Genomic DNA, 22,091 nt, shown 5'->3' on the forward strand with positions numbered 1-22,091 from the left:
CTCCCGAGTAGCTGGGACTACAGGCATAAGCCACACCACCTGGCTAATTTTTTATTTTTTTTTAATTTTTTTGAGACAGAGTCTCACTCCGTCACCAGGCTGGAGTGCAGTGGCACAATCTCGGCTCACTGCAATCTCCGCTTCCCAGGTTCAATCAATTCTCCTGCCTCAGCCTCCCAAGTAGCTGGGATTACAGGCGCGTGCCACCACGCCCAGCTAATTTTTCTATTTTTAGTAGAGACGGGGTTTCACCATGTTGGTCAGGCTGGTCTCAATCTCGTGACCTCATGATCCACCCGCCTTGGCCTCCCAAAGTGCTGGGATTACAGGCATGAGCCACCGCACCTGGCCTAATTTTTTATTTTTATTTTTAATAGAGACAAGGCCTCACTATGTTGCCCAGGCTAGTCTCGAACTCCTGAGCTCAAGAGATCCTCCCAAATCAGCCTCCCAACTTGCTAGGATTACAGGCATGAGCTAACATACTCAGTCCGTTTCAGATTTAGTATGTCCCACCCAGAAACTTCAAAAGGCATTAACTTGCTAATTAACTGCTTATATAGACTGCTTTGTACAGAGGTACTTTCGTGTTATCTAAGAAATCCCAGCTTCTGGATAAAAACATACTCCTCTCCCTTTTCTGCCTGGACACATGCCCATTACTTGCCGATTCTGAAAAAGTCTTGCCCCAACCACTTTACTTCCTTTCTCTAATTCTTGGCTAGTGCTTCACTTCCAAGATGAGACAACGAAGGCCATAGGCCGTATTTACCCTCCTGCCTGAAACAACAAAAAAGACAAAATATATGAAACAATGGTTTTCAAAACATTGTGTGAACATCAGACAATAAAGGACGATCCCTAAAAAACAGGAATAAACTGGCCAGGCGTGGTGGCTCATGCCTGTAATCCCAGCACTTTGGGAGGCTGAGACAGGCAGATCACCTGAGGTCAGGAGTTCGAGACCAGCCTGGCCAACATGGTGAAACCCTATCTCTACCAAAAATACAAAAAATTTAGCTAGGCGTGGTGGCACACACCTGTAATCCCAGCTACTCAGGAGGCTGAGGCAGGAGAATCACTTGAACCTGGGAGGTGGAGAGCCAAGATCGTGCCACTGCACTCTGGCATGGGCGACAAAGTGAGATTCTGTCTCCAAAAAAAAGGAAACAGGAATAAACTTAGTAAGCCCTACAAATGTCTTAGCATATTACTGTAAAAGAATTTCCAGGTATACGGAACCTGAAAGAATTTATCACCAGCAGACTCGCACCACAAGCAATGTTAAAAGAAGTCCTTCTGGCAGAAGGGAGAATGACATGAGATGGAAATATGTTTTTATATTTTTTTGAGACAAGAGTTTTGCTCTGTGGCTCAGGCTGGAGTGCAGTGGCGTGATCTTGACTCACTGTAACCTCCACCTCCTGCGTTTAAGTGATTCTCCTGCCTCAGACTCCCAAGTAGCTGGGATTATGGACACACACCACCACACTCGGCTAATTTTTTTTTTTTTTTTTTTTTTTTTTTTTAGTAGAGATGGGGTTTCACCATGTTGGCTGAAACAACCTGACCACGTCAGGCTGGTCTCAAACTCCTGACCTCAAATGATCTGCCCGTCTTGGCCTTCCAAAGTGCCGGATTACAGGCATGAGCCACCATGCCCAGCCAAAAATATGGATCTAAACAAAGAAATGAAGAACAACAGAAATGGTAATGCTAGATAAGTACATAAGATTATTTTTCTTATTATTTAAATCTCTTTAAGAGATAACTGAAGAAAAGTACTAACAAATGTAATTGAGGTTTGTAACATGAGGAAGTCAAATATCTCATAATAATAGTATAAAGACTGGATGGAGAGAAGTACAGGCCTACCTCATTTTATTGTGCTTCACTTTACTGTGCTCTGCAGATACTGCAGTTTTTACAAATTGACAGTTTGTGGCAACCCTGTGGTCCCCTATGGGCACCATTTTTCCAACAGCACGTGCTCACTTCATGTCTCTGTCACATTTTGGTAGCTCTCACATTTCAAAGGTTTTCATTATTATGTCTGTTATAGTGATCAGTGATCTTTGATGCTACTATTATAACTGTTTTGGGATACCACAGATCATTCCCACATAAGACAGTGAACTTAATCAATAAATATTTTATGTGTTCTGACCGCTCCATGGACTGGCTGTTCCCATCTCTCGCCCTCTCCTTGGGCCTCACTAATTTCCTGAGACATAACAATATTGAAATTAGGCCAGTTAATAACCCTACAATGGCCTCTATGTGTTCAAGTGAATGGAAGAATCACACATCTCTAACTTTAAATCAAAAGCTAGAAATGATTAAGCTTAGCGAGGAAGGCATGTAGAAAGCTGAGTAAAGCCTCTTATGCTGTTAGCCAAGTTGTGAATGCAAAAAGTCCTTGAAGGAAATTAAAAGTGCTACTCTAGTGAACATACGAATGTAAGAAAGCAAAACAAAACAGAAACAAAAAACAGCAACAAAAGGAAAGCAAAACAGCCTTATTGCTGATATGGAGAAAGTCTGAATGGTCTGGATAGCAGATCAAACAAGCTACAACATTCCCTTAAGCCAAAGCCTAATCCAGAGCAATGTCCTAACTCGCTCCAATTCTATGAAGGCTGAGAGAGGTGAGGAAGCTGCAAAAGAAACGTCAGAAGCTAGCAGAGGTTGGTTCATGAGGTTTAAGGAAAGAAGCTGTCTCCACAACATAAAAATGCAAGGTGAGGCAGCAAGTGCTGATGTAGAAGCTGCAGCAAGTTATCCAAAAGATCTAGCTAAGATCACTGATGAACATGGCTACACTTAACAACAGGTTCGATGTATACAAAACAGCCTTCTGTTGGAGGGTAATGCTGGAGAAGTACGTAACATTATTGTAAGAAGATGCCATCTAGGACTTTCAGAGCTAGAGAGTAGAAGTCAATGCCTACCTTCAAAGCTTCAAAGAACAAACTGACTCTCTTTTTGGGGCTAACACAGCTGGTGACTAAGTTGAAGCCAATGCTCACTGACCATTCTGAAAAATCCTAGGATCCTTAAGTATGATGCTAAATCTACTCTGCCTGTGTTCTATATATATAACAAAGCCTGAATGACAGCATACCTGTTTACAGTTTAATAGGTATTTTAAGCCCACTGTTCAGAACTACTGCTCAGAAAAAAAAAAAAAAAATGTTTAAAGTATCACTGCTCATTGACAGTATACCTAGTCGCCCAAGAGCTCTGATGGAAATGTATACGGAGAAGGATGATGTTTTCACACCTGCTAATGCAACATCCATTCTGCAATCCATAAATTAAGAAGTTATTTTGACTTTTTTTTTTTTTTTTTTTTGAGACAGTCTGGCTCTGTCGCCCAGGCTGGAGTATAGTGAGTGGCATGATCTCAGCCCACTGCAATCTCCACCTCCTGGGTTCAAGTGATTCTTGTGCCTGAGCCTCCTGAGTAGCTGGGATTACAGGTGTGCACCACCACACCCGGCTAGTTTTTGTATTTTTAGTAGAGACGGGGTTTTAACCACATTGGCCAGACTGGTCTCAAACTCCCAGCCTCAAGTGATCTGCCCACCTCGGCCTCCCAAAGTGCTGGGATTACAGGCGTGAGCCACTGCACCTGGCTGGAATTTTGTCAAGTCTATTATTTAAGAAATACATTTCATAAGGCTATAGCTGCCATAGATAATAACTCCTCTGATGGATCTGGGCAAAGTAAACTGAAAACTTCTGGAAAGAATTTACCATTCTAAATGCCATTAAGAACATTTATGATTTATAGGAGGAAGTCAGCATATCAACATTAACAGGAGTTTCAAAGAGATTGATTCTAACCCTCTTGGACGCCTTTGAGATTCAAGACTTCAGTAAACTGCAGTAACTGCAGATGTGGTGAAAACAGCCAGAGAACTAGAATTAGAAGTGGGGCCTGAAGATGTGACTGAATTATTGTATTCTTCATGATAAAACTTGAATGGATAAAGACTTGCTTCTTATGGGTGAGCAAAGAAAGTGGCTGAGATGGAATCTACTTCTAGTAAAGATGTTATGAATATTGTTGAAATGACAACAAAAGATTTAGAGTATTACATACACTTAGTTGATAATGACAAATAGCAGGAAGGTTTGAGAGGACTGACTCCAATTTTTAAAAGTTTTTTAATTTTTCATTTTTAGAGATAGGAATTTGCTCTATCACCCAAGCTAGAGTGCAGTGGCACAATCATAGCTCACAGTACAGTAGCCTCAAACTCCTAGGCTTAAGAGATCTTCCTGCCTCAGCTTCCCAAGCAGCTGTGCCACCATGCCTAGCTAATTAAAAAAATTTTTTTTTGTAGAGATGGGGTCTCGCTATGTTGCCCAGGCTCAAGTGATCCTCCTGCCTCATTTTCCCAAAGTGCTGGAATTACAGGTGTGAGCCACTGTACCTGGCCTGATTCCAATTTTGAATGAAGTTCCACTGTGGGTAAAATGCTATCAAACAGCATCACATGTTACAGAGAAATCTTTTGTGAAAGGAAGAGTTAACTGATGTGGCAAACTTCATTGTTGTTTTAAGAAATTGCCACAGCCACCCCAAGCTTCAGCCACCACCCTGATCAGCCAGCAGCCATCAACATCAAGGCAAAACACTGCCAGCAAAAAGATTATGACCGTCTGAAAGCTCAGATGATTGTTAACATTTTTTGGCAACCAAGCACTCTAAAATTGTGTACACTTTTTTTCAGACATAATGGTACTGCACACTTACTTGATGATAGTACAGTGTAAACATACCTTTTAATGCACTGGGAAACAAAATTCATGCGTTTCATTTTATTGCAGTATTTGTTTTATTGCAGTCGTCTAGAACCAAACATGCAGTATCTCTGAGGTATGCCTGTTATCACTTGAAAGTAGACTGTGATAAGCTAAAGATGTACAGTATAAACCCTAATGCAACCACTAAGAAAAAAAGAATTATACCTAATGAAGTCAGAGAAGATAAAATGAAATCATAGAAAATAATCCAAAAGAGTACAGAAAAAGAGAGATAGAGATGGGACAAACAGTAAACAAATAGCAAGATGTCAGATTTAAACCTAACCTGATATATCAATAATCACATTAGATGTAAATGGTCTAAACACTCCGATTAAAAGGCAGAGATTGTCAAAGTGGATTAAAAAGCAAGCCCCAACTATATGTTGTCTATAAAAAATACACTTTAAGGTAAAAAGATGCAAATAGATTAAAAGCACAAGGATAGAAAAAGATATACCATGCCAATACTAATCAAATGAAAGCTGGAATGGCTATTTCAATCAAAATAGATTTCAGAGCAAAGAATATTATGAAATGATTTTATTTATCCCTAGTAATGATAAAGGAATTAATTCATTAAAGGGATGTAACAATCCTAAACATTTATGTACCTAATAAGAGTTTCAAAATACATAAAGCAAAAAGTTACAGAACTATAAAGGAAATAGACAAGTATCCAAAATTACAGTTGGAGACGTCAACATACCTCTTAATAACTGACAGATCAAATAGACAAAAAAAAAAAAAAAACAAACCAATAAGAATATAGAAGACTTGAACAACATTATCAATCAACTTCATCTAATTGACATTTACAGAACACTCGACCCAACAACAGAAAGGCTTATGTATATTCTTGAAGCTTTCAAGTACACACAGAACCTCACCAAGATAGACCATATTCTGCACCATAAAAAAGGTCTCAAAAACTTAGTAGGATTCAGGTCATAGAAAGCATATTTTCTGACCATACTGGAATTGAAATAGAAATCCGTAACAGAAAGACATCTGGAAAATCCCCAAATATTTAGGAACTAAATAACATACCTCTAAGTAGTCCATGAATGGGCTATTAAATGGCACATCTCAATACATCAAAGGGATATTAGTATTTTGAAATGAATGAAAATAAAAATAATGCATCAAAATCTTTGGGATGTAGCTAAAGCAATACTTAAGGGGAAATTTATAGCACTAAACCCCTATATGAGAAAACAGGAAAGGTCTCAAATCAATGACTGTAGCTTCTCACCTTAAGAAACTAGAAAAAGAGCAAGTTAAATCTGAAGCAGGCAAAATCCAATGAAAGTAGAAAAACAGAGAAAAATAAATTCACCAAAAGCTAATTACTTATTAAAAAGAGCAATAAAATTTATAAACCTCTAGCCAAGCTGATCAGGAAAAAAAAGAAGATACAAATGACCAATATCAGGAATGAGAAGGAAAACATCATTACAAATTGTAGAGATCTTAAAGGAATAATAGAATACCATAATTAACTTTATGCCAATAAATCCAACAACTTAGATGAAACAAATTCCTTGAAAGATACAAACTACTAAAGCTCATTTAAAAAAAAAAAGGAAAATCTGGATTTCCCTATATCTATTAAAGAAATCAGTTATTTAAAATCTTCCTACATAGAAAACCCTGGGCCTAGAACACTTCACTAGAAGGCTTAAATTCTATAAACATTTAAGGAAGATACAATACCAATTCGACACTAATTCTGTTTTAAAAATTGAAGAAAGGGCCAGGTGTGGTGGATGAATCCCCGCACTATGGAAGGCTGAGGCAGGTGGATTACTTGAGATCAGAAGTTAGAGACCAGCCTGGCCAACACAGTGAAACTCCCTCTCTACTAAAAAATACAAAAATTAGCTGGACATGGTGGCACACACCTGTAGTCCCAGCTACTCGGGAGGCTGAGGCATGAGAATCACTTGAACCTGAGAGACGGACATTGCAGTGAGCTGAGATCGCCACCACTGCACTCCAGTCTGGGCAGAGCGAGACTGCATCTTAAGAAAAAAAAAGAAATTGAAGAGAAGATAGGTGTGGTGGATCACACCTGTAATCCCAGCACTTTGGGAGGCTAAGGCAGGTGGATTGCTTGAGGTCGGGAGTTGAGACTAGCCTGGCAACATGGTGAAACCTCAATTCTACAAAAAATACAAAATAATTAGCTGGCTGTGGTGACGTGTCTGCAATCCTAAATACTCAGGAACTCGGCTGAGGTGGGAGGATGGCTTGAGCCCAGGAGGCAGAGGTTGCAGTGAGCCGAGATCATGCCACTGCACTCCAGCCTGGATGCCAAAGCCAGATCCTGTCTCTCAAAAAAAAAAAAAAAAAAAAAATTGAAGAGGGGGAAACACTTTCCAACTTATTCTACAAGGCCAGTATTGCCCTGACAGCAAAACCACAGACATTACAAGAAAAGAAAAATACAGACCAATATTATTCTTGGGCATTGATGTAAAAATTTTAAACACAATTTTAGTAAACTGAATATATGAAAAGGATAATGAATACATCAGAACAAAGTAAGCTTTATCCTAGAGATGCAAGGTTGGTTTAATATGTGAAAGTCAATATAATTACCATATATCAAACTAAAAATCAAAAAACCACACAATAACCTCAGTAAATGCAGAATTTGACAAAAGCAGCATTTGACAAAATAAAATAACTATTCCTAATTCTTGCCTAATTCTACAAGTATATATTTTTTTGAGATGGAGTCTTGCTCTGTAGCCCAGGCTGGAGTGCAGTGGCGCAATCTCAGCTCACTGCAACCTACGCCTCCCGGGTTCAAGCGATTCTCCTGCCTCAGCCTCCTGAGTAGTTGGGACTACAAGCGCCTGCCACCGTGCCCAGCTAATTCTTTGTATTTTTAGCTAAGACAGGGTTTCACCATGTTGGCCAGGCTGGTCTTGAACTCCTGACCTCAGGTAATCCGCCTGCCTCGGCCTCCCGAAGTGCTGGGATTACACAAGTATATTTTTTAAAGGCACGGTTCCTCTCCTGAAATTTGGCTTCTATTCTATCATTCCACTAAACCTGCCTTTACTATATTCACCAGCGTCTATTTCAAAGATGCAATATAGCATGGCTATTAGGAGAATGGATTCTGAAGCTTGACTACTTGGGTTCAATTCCCGCTCTACCCATTATCAGGTATGTGATTTTCACTAGTTTAAACTTCTCCATGCCTCATTTTTCCTATCTGCAAAATGGGGATAATAAAAAGACTTCCCTTATAGGGCCCTATGAAGATTTAAATTGGTTCATACACATTTAAAGCACCTAACTTAAAACAGTGCCTGGTATATGGTAAAAAACTATAGAAGGAAGTGCCAGCTATAATTACCACCTCTGGAAAATACCTAGTTCTTAATCTCTGTAGTTCTCAGATGATCTCTCAGTCTATGTTGAGAAGCATTTCAGAAAGTTAAACTGAGTCTCTTTGAGAGTGCATACAGGGTGAAGTAAAGGCAGAGCCTGACACTTGAATCCTGACTCTATCATTTACTAGCCAGGTGCCCCTGCGCACCTTACTTAGCTTCTCTAGACCTCTGTCTTTGACATCCTAAGACTGTTGTGAGGATTGAGTAACAGAACGCTTCTCTTTCCTCAGTCTCCTACCAAAGCCAGACCTGTTTTATTAGAATGCCTTCCAATCAGACTGGTCCCAGGACCAGCTACTCCAGAGACCAAGAGCAAATGCTGGTCCCAGGGGAGGTCAATACTGAAAGGTCAATCTTGTACTCAGCCATGACCGTCCAGGGTATTGTCTTCCCAGAGGGCAGAATTATTTCTCAGGATCAGGAGGGTGGCTTCTTAGGAAACCATGAAAACTCCTGGGATTCTGATGGGAATGGCCTTGGCTCTCTCTAAAGGGCTTATGATCAATCTCCTTTTCTTCCACCCATTAGCTGGTAATATTTCCAAAGGTCAGCCCTGGAATTTCTAATCTTCTCTATTTGGGAGTTAATTACAATTTATAAACATAATGACTGCAAAAGTCTTTATTTTCTTTTTATTATTCTTTCTTAAAAGTATTTTCTACCCTAATATTTCATGAGAACTTTGATTCCTATTAAAATATGAATGTTCACATTTTAATATCCTCTCTAAACTGAAAGCACATCTATCTCCAGGTGTACAGTGTGGCTCCATATGAATTTTTCCCTGAAACTGCTGATGACCTATCCGTATTTCTGAGTTCATCTCTGGCTTCTGGTTCCACCACTCTGACTCACATTTCTATTTTTAGGCTGGTCCCCCAAAACTAGAAGACTGTTCACAGTCTGTTTTCTAGTGTTAGCGGCCACAACCATTCTGCACTGATCAAGGTTATTTACTCCAGAATCATCTTTGATAAATCTCTTCTTTGTTCCCCATGTATTGTAGTAGGTTTTAGATACATGTTTCTCCTCTCTGGCTGCTCTAATCCAAACCTTAATCATTATACAGGAAAACAGCGATAACTTTCTTGTTGGCCTCCCCCTTCAGGCCTATTCTACTCATAGTAAGAGAAACTTCTTACTCAGTTGTTACTGTGAACATGGCAATAATTTTTAATTCTACTTAAACCAAACAATTTAAGTCTTGAAGACACTCCCCTACTGACTCTCATCTAGTGGCTTTTATTTTTTGGCACTCTGGATCCAGGCTCACCAACATGGCCAACCGTATTTTCTCTCATGACTTGTATAATCCTTAGTCTCAAGGCCCACATGCTCCTAACTATTACATGATATGGTGCCTAAGAACATGGGTTATTGGGTCAGACTGCCTGGGTTAAATTTCTCATTCCATTACCGATCAGTTGTGAACCTCTGTGTGCCTCAAGTTTTCTCATGCAGAAAGGAAGAACAATGGCAGTACCGACTAGCCTTACAGGGTTTGTTGCAAGGATTAGATAATCTATGCAAAGCACTAAAGACAATGTCAGGCACAGAGTAAACACTCAGAAAGTATTAGTTACTACTATCTCCTACTATTACTGCTTCCTAACAAAAGACCCAGGGTCTGGTACACAGTAGGTGATCCATAAGTTGAATCAAGGAATAGATACTCATTCTTGCTCCTAAAATTATTGAAACACTAGAGAAAGGCATAAGTTTTAATCTAAAAACTTGACCTACCTTTAAATCTGAGTTGGCTGCAAATTTCTGTCCAATTAAAGCTGCATTTCCTCCTACATAGTGCTGTAAGAGAGTTCAAGGCTTTTAGACAGTATTTTAATACAACTATATCACCCAAGTTTAATCATTTTTTATTTTAAAAATTAACTTATAGTCCATTTTCCCAAAAACATTTTGAGGTGATTTTACATCAAAGGACACACAGATGAAGTGAATGCAACACAGAAATAGAAAGTGAGTAATAAGGTGAAGAAAATAAATAGGACAACCATGAAAATGAGTCTGATTGCTTTAACTGTTGATCAAATTCAGCTCTGAGCTTACAGACAGCCAGAAGAGACACAGGAAACAGGAAAAGTGTGGACAGGGCTTATCGTCTACATTATAGTCCTTCTAAAATGAAGAAAAATTTCACTATCCTGTGGAAAATCATTCAGTAGATACTATAATGAACTAAAATCTAACTCTTGAGTGAGGCACATATGGCCTTTATCTAACCCATGTTTTCCTTACCACCTTCATCTCCTGCCGTTCCCTTCCACACCCTGCTTACAGCTCTCCAAGTCAGCCTTCCCCTGTCTCTGTGCCTTTGGCACATGCTGTTTCCTTCCATTAGGACACCCTCCCCTTCTCATATACTAGGTAAAACCCTGATCACTTTCCAAGAATCAGCTGCAGTGTCACCTCTTGTGTAATGCCTTCTCTGTTCCCCTTACACCCCACTGACATCTCAGCCTTCACAACCGCCCTCAGCAGATAGGATTACAGATCTCTTCCTACCCCTATAACCTGAACAAACCTCTAATGCAGCTCTTGTCTGCTTGGGCTACTATCATCTGGGTACACAACTAGGTCCTTCGGGGCAGGGACTGTCTTCTTCTGAAGTGTTCAGTAAATGTTTGTTGCTAAATTTTGAGAAACAAAGAAACACACTGATGTGTTGGGAAATATAAAAGTTTTCCTGGGAGTAAATTCTAAAGATAATAGGCCCCTAATATAGGACAGTACTTTCCCTTAAACACCACATCTCTCAGCTGAGGACCCGGAGAACAAATAATTCAAGGTTGGTGTTCCATGTTGCTAAGGATGGATCCATGTGCCTTGGAAATCTGACACATAACAGCTAAGGCTGGTGTTCTATTATAAAAGTTGAAAAGCCTGATAGTGTTACCTGGGTGGAATGCTACTATCCCAGCTTCCTAGTCCTCAGCCCACGCAGAGGCATAGACTAAACCAGGGGTGTCCAATCTTTTGGCCGCCCTAGGCCACACTGGAAGAATTGTCTTGGGTCACACATAAAATACACTAACAATAACGATAGCTGATGAGCTATTAAAAAAAAAAGGGTGGGGGGGAGGTTGAATCTCATAATGTTTTAAGAAAGTTTATGAATTTGTGTTGGACCACATTCAAAGCCATCCTGGGCTGCAGACTGGACAAGGTTGGAGTAAACAATTCTAGATGGTAGACATCACTCTTATCCCAATTTTGTGCTGACTAACCTCTGAATTCAGGTGGGACAGTAATAGCTTTTTAGAGATAATTTAAAACTTTCTGTGATATGTAGGCTGAAATTTGGCCCTTTAACATGTCAGCCTTAATGTTTTATTCAACCACGATAGTTAGAATTTACTAAAAAAAATCTTGGGAAAATAGTAAGATATCTACAAAGTGGATTTCAGAATTTTCATATAATGTTTATCAACCTGCCTTAAACTATAAGGAAGTATGAAAAGGCACTCCCCTAGTGAAAGGGGTTTTACAATGTTAAGAAATAACCTGGACCATCACAAAGCTAGATCAAGTTGCTGTAAAAATTTTTTTCATCAAGAAATAAAGGCAGAATCAAGAGAGAAGAGAAATCAAACTGGTGGTTTAAATTCCATAATCATAAAGACTTTTGAGCAGTGAACTCATCATGTTAGAACTATCGAGATTCTCTCATAAGAGATAATAAGAATCTCACTACTGATCCCAGTTGTCAAAATGATAATAACTGAAATCTTAACTTGCTGTCACCTTTAGAAACTCAGCTAGGTAATGCCTATGTCCATTTCTAATGTTCAAATAGGCAGCTTCGAAGACAAAAAACTTATTATTTTTAAAATTTTTTTGAGACAGGGTCACACCCTGTTGCCCAGACTGGAGTGCAGTGGCACGGTCATGGTTCACTGCAGCCTTGACCTCCCAGGCTCAGGTGATCCTCCCACAGGCACATGCCACCATGCCCAGCTAATTTTTTGTATTTTTTGTAGAGACAGGGTTTCACCATGTTGCCCAGGCTGGTCTCAAACTCCTGGGCTCAAGCAATCCACCTGCCTCAGCCTCCCAAAGTGCTGGAATTACAGGCGTGAGCCACTGTGCCCGGCCTAAAATCTTAAGTCATCAAAATAAAAGTAGTCACAAAGGTTTGCCTGTGAAAGGTGCCAATTAAAAATGGCATTAAGAGCTTCCCTGGCTAGAACTACCAAACCAGATGGGTGCCCAGCCAAAGGGAGGTTTAAATGCGGAGGAAGAATGGGGTGGGGGCAAGACACGGGAGATAACCAACCAACCAAAACTCAGCCTCAAGAGGCATGAGGGTACATGCAGGAGCAGGCATACTGGGGTGAGGTAGGAAGAGCCATGGTTGGGTCTCCAGCCCCAGCACTGCCTCTTATTCCACGTGAACCTCCAGGAAGTGCCTGGACCATGCAGGGCTTTGTATATAATCACCAGGTGAGCTTGGAAACCACTAAGGTTCTAACTTCGACAGGTTCTACCTTGCAGACCAGTGGTTCTCAAAAGGAGGTTCTCAGACCTACAGGATCAACCAGGAAACTCGCTGGAAAGGTAAATTCTTGGGTCCCATCCCACATCTACTGAATGTGAACTCTGGTAGTAGGCCCAGAAATCTGTGTTTCAACAGCCTCTCCAAATGATTCTGACACATGCTCAAGTCTGAGAACCATCAACCTAGACCCACAGTTTTCAACCAGGGGTGATTTTGCTCCCCTCCTCTTCAAACTGGAATGAAAAGTTGCTTGCTTGCTTCTAGGAACCATATGAAAAAGGCATCTTTTTCCACCCTTAATTTACTATTGCTGAACCAAACAGACCTGGGCTCCTGGGAACTCTGACGCAACCTGGGCAATGTCTTGAAAAGTTTCCTTATCACTGAAGAAGCGCTCAGCAGCTGCTCCCTTCCCCATGAAGTGAATGAAGGCTTCTTCCAGATCATTCCTTGAATGCAGAATGCTGTGATCTTTCCCATTCCCAGGACTAAGGCCAAGTGCCTGCAAGAGCTTCACCCCTGACAGCACCACATCAACACATGCATTGACTCTAGAAGGAGGAAAAAAACTGTGTGAAAGCAGCAGAAGCACCAAGTAGCCATTTTGCATTTAACAAAAGGAAAATGTTTCTCAGAACCTTATTCAACAGAAAAACGGGAAGTAGATCTGAAACCTGAATTGGAAAGTAAACAGCACACGGCAGGAGAAAAATTACTTTAACTGGATGTATGTATTAGCATCAGAACACAGGACTCTTCAATAATTTGGCAAACTTTTACACTAGTTACAAAGTGAGAAGATAGGTGCTTAGCATTTCAGAACAAAGCTACTGTAACAAAAATGTAACATTTCTGAGAAAACGCTGGCAGAGCCAAACAGGATTCATGCTGGCTGTGTGACTTGGGCAAGTCACTAATTTCTCTGTGCCTCGGTTTCCTCATCCACAAAATGGCAATAATATAAGCATTTAACTCATAGAGCTATGGTTAAGATTAAATAAGTGAATGTATACTTAGGAACAGCAATTGGCGCAGAGTAAGCAAAATATGTGTTTCAGTCAAAGGCTAGGTATCAGGCATCTTCCCTCTAAAGACAAATGAGGATGGTAAGATACAATAAATTCCTAAATGCCTGAGTACTCCCAGTTGAAACCCTGCCTCTTAGAATTTAGTGGTGTTTTACAGACTTAGGCACACCTGCAGCATTTTAAGAACTCACCCTTTGGCCAGTGTTCATAGGACTGACCCATGAACGTTAAAGACCTGCCACTCCTGGTTGTCTTGATGGAAATTATAAAGTACAGGTTGAATCCCTTATCTGAAGTGCTTGAGATCAGAAGTGTTTCCGATTTTGGAATATTTACATATACATGAGATATCTTGGGAATGCAACCCAAGTCCAAACGCATTTCATATATACTTTATACATACAGCCTGAAGGTAACTTTATACAATGTTTTAAATACTTTTGTGCATGAAATAAAGTTTCTATTCCTTACGTGTGGGTGGAATTTTCACATATAAGTACTTAATATACATCAGTGGCATCATGTCAGTGCCCCAAAGTTTTGGATTTCAGAGCATTTTGGATGCTCAACTTGTACTAAGGTTGTCTGGCATGACCTCTCCTATGTGTGTATGGAGAAAGTCTGTCTTACATTTTCAGGGTTTCTTTGCTAAGTCATCCCTCTTTCAAAGAGAACGTTCAAATAATTAAGGTAGCTAGATGAGGTCTTCCCGCCCCTACCCCTATCATGGTCATCTTTATTCCTGCCTCTGCCTATTGGGATGTCATTCTGGCCAGTGAGGTTGGATTACCACACAGGCAGCTCCCAGCCGGCCAACTGAGACCGCCCCTAGTGATACGGGTGACTGGGCTTCACAGTTAATTCTGAGCAGCTCTGCAACCACAAGGTAAACTCATTAATAAAAATGTCCCAATGGATGAGATTTTGGTGTAAAATACATAGTTGTATTTCCCTTTTAGTCTCTTTCAAAAATGAAGGGGAATGAGACTGGGATGAAGAGGAATTTTACCAGGTATATTTCTACTTTTAACATGCTTGTATTCCTTTTAGAATTTTTAAAATGACATAACTTTAAAAAGGTTTGTATGCAGACTAGATATTATTTACATCACTTAAGGAAGATTTACAAGGGCAAGGAAGAGACATCCTCCCTCAAGACACAAAGAGACTGCATCCTCATTATAAGGGTCCTTTTTATTAATTCTTCCCCTAGGGATTCATGTTTTGAAAGGAGTTTTGCCTATCAAATAGCATTTAAATACTCAGTTTCTTGTTCAAGACACACATAATGACTCTGGTCAACTGGAGAAGCATAACCTAAGAGTTACTATGCCTTTCGGTGCATAAAACATCTAGCTACTGTATTTGGCCCTTCTCTTTAAAAAAAGGGATGATTTATAGTAAAAAAACACTCAAAATAGAAGCCAGAACTTCTCCATGACACACACAGAAGGGGCCATTCTGGACATGCACGTGGCAGTTGCTTAAAGATATGTTTAAAATCTTTCCTTTCACAACCTTCAATGTTAAGAAACCAAACACACCTTGCAAACTGGTCTCAATTTTACCTCAGACATGGTACCCTTTATTTCTAATGAATGCAACATTAGATTGGTAGGTAGAATCAACAGGAATACAAGTATCTGTAGCTCTCAGACGCCAGTAGGTTCCTAAGTTTCAGACAGTGAGGGCTTGAGTAAGGAGGGATACCATTTCCTCCAGACAGCCCAGTCTAAAAAATTGTATCCAAATGGATTTGGGTCCCGAGTCTGAAGAGTAAAGGTTCAGAAATGGAGGGAAACCTGTCTTTGAAAATAACTACTTCAAAAACTATAAACACCCTCAAGCCTGTAATCCCAGCACTTTGGGAGACCGAGGCAGGTGGATCATGAGGTCAGGAGTTCGAGACCAGCCTGGCCAAGATGGTGAAACTCCGTCTCTAATGAAAATACAAAAATTAGCTGGGTGTGGTGGTGGACACCTGTAATCCCAGCTACTTGGGAGGCTGAGGCAGGAGAATCGCTTGAACCCGGGAGGTGGAGGTTGCAGTGAGCTGAGATCGTGCCATGGTACTCCAGCCTGGGCAACAGAGCGAGACTCCATCTCAAAAACAAAACAAAACTATAAACACCCCACTCTCCATATCTAGTACTGCGGAGATTTTAAACAGTCTGACTCCTTAAAATGAGAATGGGGAAAGCTGTTCGGTATATTTTGTAACACAAGGCAAAACCCAACAGAACTAATTTTGAGTTACAAAATATCACTATCATGGAACATTTTCCATCCCTCACCTAATCATACCAGGAATACTGGGGGAAAATAACCAGTTTTTCAGACTGGTTCACGGTTTACTTGATAACTTTTTATAATTAAAAAAAACCAGGCTGAGCACAGTGGCTCACACTTGTAACCCCAGCACTTCGGGAGGCCAAGGCGGGTGGATCACTTGAGCCTAGGAGTTCCAGACCAGCCTGAGCAGTATAGCAAGACCCCGTCTCTACAAAAAATACAAAAATTACAAAAATTACCCGGGTGTGGTGGTGCACACCTGTAGCCCCAGCTACTCAGGAAGCTGAGGCAGGAGGATCACTTGAGCCTGGGAGGCAGAGGTTGCAGTGAACCAAGATGGCACCACTGCTCTTCAGCCTGGGTGAGAGAGCAAGACCCTGTCTCAAAAAAACACTGAACATCTACTACATGCCGGATGCCAAACAAGTACTTTACATGTACTTTCTTGTTCTGTTTTATAATACTTTAACCAGAATAAGAATCTTTCTCTGCACTTTCTCAACTCAATAGCATCCCAAAATGTAAAAAGCATATTACCTAAGGTGCTGTATTGTCAAGGGGAAATAAAGGGAGACACAGTTAAAGAATCAGAAGACAAAATTATGCTCATCTGACATGCAAGCAGAAGCTCACACTTCAGTAAAAAATGTATATTAGATGACTGTGATTTTGGAGAAAACACAGATGAAACAACTAGAAAATAGGTCAAGACAACAGATGCTGAATGTCAAAATGGGTTGGGGGGCTGGCAAAGAGGGCACAGTTCTCCCTTCTAGACCATAAGTGCCTCTAAGGCAAAGACGATGTTTCCTATCTCCTCCCTTCTGTTTCATCACCTGTAAAATGTTTTCTAAGGTTTGCTCTAGCTTTACATTATGTGCCTCAGCTGTTATAAGAGCTAATCGTAATTGTTAAGACATAGAACCGTAAAGAGGCAGGGGAAAAAAGGCTAGGGCAGTGGTCCCTGTGCTGAACCCTAGCTCCTGCATCTAGACAGAAGAAAGGCGGCTGATCTTTAAGAAGCACCCCATGCTAGGCAGGCATTTTCAGATAGATTAAACCTATTTGCAAAATGCGGTAAGATCGCTAATTAGTCATCACTGCTTTCAGCTGAGAAGAGTGAGGCCGTGGATTAACTAACATTCCAAAGGCCACAGACAGGCGGAGCTGAAATTCAAACCCAGATTTATCTGATACTGAAACCCACGTAGGAAGTATACACAAGCAAAGCTGTACACGAAGGGATTAACCTTGTGTTTGGATACAATAAAGAATTATATAGCTAGAATGGAGAATTCATACAGGGGAGAAGACCAAGCTATGTTTCAAGGTTCAGGGTGAAGCCAGTTCCAGGGGCAATAAATATTAGCATGAGGGTTTTTTTTTTTTTTTTTTTTTTGAGATGGAGTTTCACTCTTGTTGCCCAGGCTGGAATGCAATGGCGCGATCTCGGCTCACCGCAACCTCTGCCTCCTGGGTTGAAGCGATTCTCCTGCCTCAGCCTCCTGAGAAGCTGGGATTACAGAAATGCACCACCACGCCCGACTAGTTTTTGTATTTTTAGTAGAGACGGGGTTTCTCCATGTTGGTCACTGGTCTCGAACTCCTGACCTCAGGTGATCCACCCACCTCAGCCTCCCAAAGTGCTGGGATTACAGGCGTGAGCCACCATGCCTGCCGGGTTTCATCATTTTTAAACCAATGAATAGGTACCAGAGTCTGATTTAGAAGCAGGGGAAGTTTCCTAGAAACGCCTTAAAACTCCTCCTATCCTTTACTTCTTTGACCCCTTTTCACCAGCCCCTTAATGCACTAGCATTTAAGGGCTGGTGCCTCCCAGAATTCCACCTTTACCATTTTTACCTTCTCCTCTCCTTCTCTTCCTGGGTGATCCTATCCAGTCTCTGGCTTCAACCTAAGTGCCAGTGTCTCCAAAATTTGCAATCCTGTTTCTCAATATATTCCTAAAAACCAGCTTCTCATTTTCAGTAGCTGACAGAGAAGCTTCATCTGAAATCCCATAACAATGTATGTACATTTCTCCTCCTCTGAAATCCAATTTATCTTCTGAAACTTGTTTTTCTTAAATCTCTCTTAATGGCAACAACATGGCATCAACAAGGAACCAAAAATGGGAAAGACCAGGCTTCAGTTGCTCCTCTGGCACTTGATAGCTACAAGATCTTGGGCAAATAAATCAATGTGTGAAGACTCGGTGACAATATCTGTTATCTGCCTCCCTCATAAAGTTGTTGCATTAGTCAATTTTCATAATGCTATAATGAATTGCCCGGGACTAGGTAATTTATAAAGGAAAGAGGTTTAATTGACTTACAGTTCAGCATGGCTGGGAAGGCCTCAGGATACTTACATTCATGGTGGAAGGTGAAGGGGAAGCAAGGCACCTTCTTCTTAAGGTGTCAGGAAGGAGCCGTGCCCAGTGAATAGCAGGGAAGAGCCCCTTATAAAACCGAAGGATCTCATGAGAACGAACTCACTATCAGGAGAACAGAATGGGGGAACCGCCCCCATGATTCAATTACCTCCCCCTGGTCTCTCCCTTGATTAGCTTATGGGGATTACAATTCAAGATGAGATTTGAGCGGGGACACAAAGCCTAACCATATTAGTTGTTATAAGATATTTAATACTGGGCTGGGTGTGGAATCACACCTGTAATTCCAGCACTTTCAGAGGCCAAGATGGGAGGCCAAGGCCTGATCCCAGTAGTTGAAGACCAGCCTGAGCAACTTGGCAAATCCTGTCCCTACCAAGAATACAAAAATTAGCCGGGTGTGGTGGTACATGCCTGTAGTTCCAGCTACTCGGGACACTGAGCATGACAGGTCAAGGCCATAGTGAGCTTGAACATGCCACTGCACACGCCAGCCTGGGTGACAGAGTGAGATGCTGTCTCAAACAGAAAACAAAAACTAAACAAGATATCCAATATTAAAAACCTGTCGTTTTTGACTGCCTTTCTTTACTCCACCACATCCAACCTATTATTCAGGTTATCTCTCAAATCTCACCTCTTCTACATCATTGCCAAGTTTGGTTCGGGCTCCTTTCTCCCTTTACACAAACCCTACAATGGCCTCTTAAACCAGTGTCAGGATGTCAAGATATTCCCCCTTATGAATCACATTAAATTGCATTTTGAGTGTGTCTGTGTGACAGAGAGTGTGAATACGAGTGTGTCTCTAGAGAAGTCAAACTACAACCTCAAAATGAGATTCTGATACAAGTACTACACCTGCTCCCCCTCATCCCTCCTATATCCCCCTATCTTTGGGCTAAAAATCCTCTTTGGGTAATAAATGATGAGAAGCAGTGAAACAGTTTAGAACCACTGCTCAAAATCCACCCTTCACATTCCCACCAATTCTCAACAAAAAACTTGTCATCAGTTAACTACTTACAAACCTTTATGGCTTCCCCATAAAAGGCCCTTCACAATCTGGTCCAACCCTTCGTTCTCAGCATCATCTCTTTACAACCCTCTACCATAAGATTCTCGCTCCAAAACAAGGCCGACCTGTTCCCAAACAAACCATGTACTTTTTCACATTTGGTTCTCTTGCCTAGGTGGACCTGTTTCCACCTTGGCTTGAAGAAATCTCATTTATTCAGTGTCTGTCCTATGAAAGTCACTGTAGTAAAATATATTTTCCAAGATGGTAGCAATAAGATGCCCCATTCCAAATGTTCTTTTCACAATGTGACACTGATGCTCCTCCCATCAAGGTTTGTTCTATGTCCCCTCCCTTAAAACCAGGTGGACCTGTGACTCTGGTAGAAGAGTTCCTATGTGCTTCTAAGGGTAGGTCGTAAAAGGCATTAAGGCTTCTGCCTGGTCCTCGTGGGTTGTTCCTCTTCTAACCATAATTGTTATGGACTGAATTGTCCACCCCCCACCAATTCATATGCTGAAACCCTAATTCCCAATGTGACTATATTTGGACGTAGGGCCTTTAAGGAAGTAGTTAAGGTTAAATAAGGTCATATGGGTGAGCCCTATTCCAAAAGGACCTAGTGTCCATATAAGAAGAATAAGAGGCACCAGGAGCGTGCATGCGCAGACTAACTGAAAAGCCAGCTGGCTGCAAGCTAGGAAGAGAGGCCACATCGGAAGCCAATCCTGCCAGCACCTTGATATTGGACTATCAGCCTCCAGATCCATGAGAAAACAGATTTGTTGTTTAATCCACCTAATTTGTGGTATTCTGTTCTAGCAGCCCAAATGACTGATACAATAATATGTTTCCAACAAGTGAGACAGGGGCCTTGCTTCACCCATCTCTGTATCTTAAGAACCTAGCACAGACCTGACACTAACCACGCAGTTGGTGAATATCTGCTGAATGAACGCACATAAAGCAAGGAAGGACAATTTAATCCCAGCACTTTGGGAGGCCAAGATGGGAGGCTGGCTTGAGCTCAGAAGTTTGAGACCAGCCTGGGCAATATAGCAAGACCTCGACTCTACTAAAAATAAATAAATAAATAAAAAATTGGCTGGGCGTGGTGGTGCTTGCCTGTCGTCCCAGCTACTCCAGAGGCTGAGGCAGAAGGATCTCTTGAGCTCGGGAGTTCGAGGTTGCAGTGAGCAGTGATTGCACCACTGCACTCCAGCCTAGGCGACAGAGAGAGAGACCCTGTGTCCAAAAAAAAAAAAAAAAACCCCAAAAATTATAGCTAATATCGAATGCTTTTTAAAGCAGGCACTATGCTAGAGAGATTACATGAATGATGTCATTTAATCTTCAGGACAAGTTTGCTCTACTTTACCCCTCCCGGCCCGAACACTCCACAGAAAGTAGTGAGCTACATGGTAGAGGGCCTGCTTTTATGTAGTGGTTATACATAACTCTGAGATTATGGCAAGAAAGTCAAATCGAACTGAGACAGGGACTAAAGTTAGTGTTTACAGTATCAATACTATAAACGGAATAATTACATTTCCAAGGAAAAGTACAAAGAAAGGAGGTAGTGTCATTTGGAAGAACCTTAAATATGCAGTGTCACTGAAGTCAGGGGAAGAAAAGAGTTTCACGGAGAAGGGCGTGTTCAATGCGTGGAAGGCTGCAGAGTAGATAATGAAGACTCAAAAAGGCAAATCTGAGAGGAGTTGCAGTACAGTCGTGTGGTTTCTAGACTACACGGCGTTTCGAAAGAAAGTGGGTAAAGGCAGAGATCACGCGTCTTCAAGAAGTTCAGAAGAAAGAGGAAGAAGAGTGTTGTCATAGTGGGTAAGGTCAAGTATCTTTGATTGCACAACAACAGTCGCCAGAAGAGAAGGGGCTAAAAGTTGGAACGAGGAAGAAGGCTCGGAGAAAGGTGTCAGACAAAGCGGGATTAGCAAGAAGCTGTTAGGGCTGGTCCTACCGGGATGAGAGAAAGGCGCAGAGGCCAGCCGAGTGGAAAGAGCAGCGGTGACGAACCGGGTTCCACTCAGACGTCCGACACTTCTCGCCAAGGGGCCAGCGCGGACAGCAGCGCCTCCCGGGGACCTCTGAGAAGCCCTGTTTCTGCGCGGCTCCGCCCGACCTCCAAGGCCGACCTCGGAGGCTCAGAGACCCAGGCCCCGTTGGCACTCACCCCACTGCCACGCGGCGCCAGCGCCGGACTGGCCGCACGATAAGCGCGTCCCAGGCTGCCGCCAACCGACCCTCGGGGGAGACGGGTCCCGGGGGCGCAGGCGCGGGCCCCAGACACAGCGAGCTCCAGAGAGAGCGCAGCGCCGAGCCTGGCAGCTCTGGCTCCAGCAGGAAGACGCAGCCCACGGCCAGCGCCAGGAAGCCCGCGTACGCGGAGCCGCGCCACAGCGCCATGGGGACCCACGGGCCGCACCTGCGCGAACCAACTCCTTTCCTAGCCCGCGCCTCTTCCGGGCTCGGCGCGCGCCGATGTCGACACAAGCGCTACGTCACAAGGGTGCGCCACGGGGGCCCCCCCAAGGGGCCGGGCGACGGGCGGCGCCACGACGGAGCGAGGGGGCACCCAACGCCTCAGTCCCAGGCATGGCAC

At 42.1% G+C, this 22,091-nt stretch overlaps 1 protein-coding gene across 5 annotated transcripts in view; it reads right to left on the reverse strand.

Annotated features, from left to right (window-relative positions):
• Positions 1 to 21,975, reverse strand: part of ADPGK (ADP dependent glucokinase) — a 32,415-nt gene extending 10,440 nt beyond the window's left edge. Inside the window, exons 1-3 of one of the 5 annotated variants that reach the window (XM_019011130.4) lie at positions 21,663 to 21,975; positions 13,067 to 13,292; positions 9,969 to 10,031 (exon numbers count right to left, since the gene is read on the reverse strand). In XM_019011130.4, the coding sequence (XP_018866675.3) occupies positions 9,969 to 10,031; positions 13,067 to 13,292; positions 21,663 to 21,895 (522 nt within the window). In that variant the 5' untranslated portion in view covers positions 21,896 to 21,975. Of the gene's footprint in view, positions 1 to 9,968; positions 10,032 to 13,066; positions 13,293 to 21,449; positions 21,600 to 21,662 lie in introns of those variants that run through there. The other 4 variants (XM_019011127.4, XM_019011129.4, XM_031002279.3 and 1 more) reach the window with 4 other exon arrangements.
• Positions 21,976 to 22,091: the final 116 nt, after the last annotated feature.

The sequence above is a fragment of the Gorilla gorilla genome, chromosome 16 (assembly GCF_029281585.2).
Source record: "Gorilla gorilla gorilla isolate KB3781 chromosome 16, NHGRI_mGorGor1-v2.1_pri, whole genome shotgun sequence".
NCBI classification, from domain to species: Eukaryota; Metazoa; Chordata; class Mammalia; order Primates; family Hominidae; genus Gorilla; species Gorilla gorilla.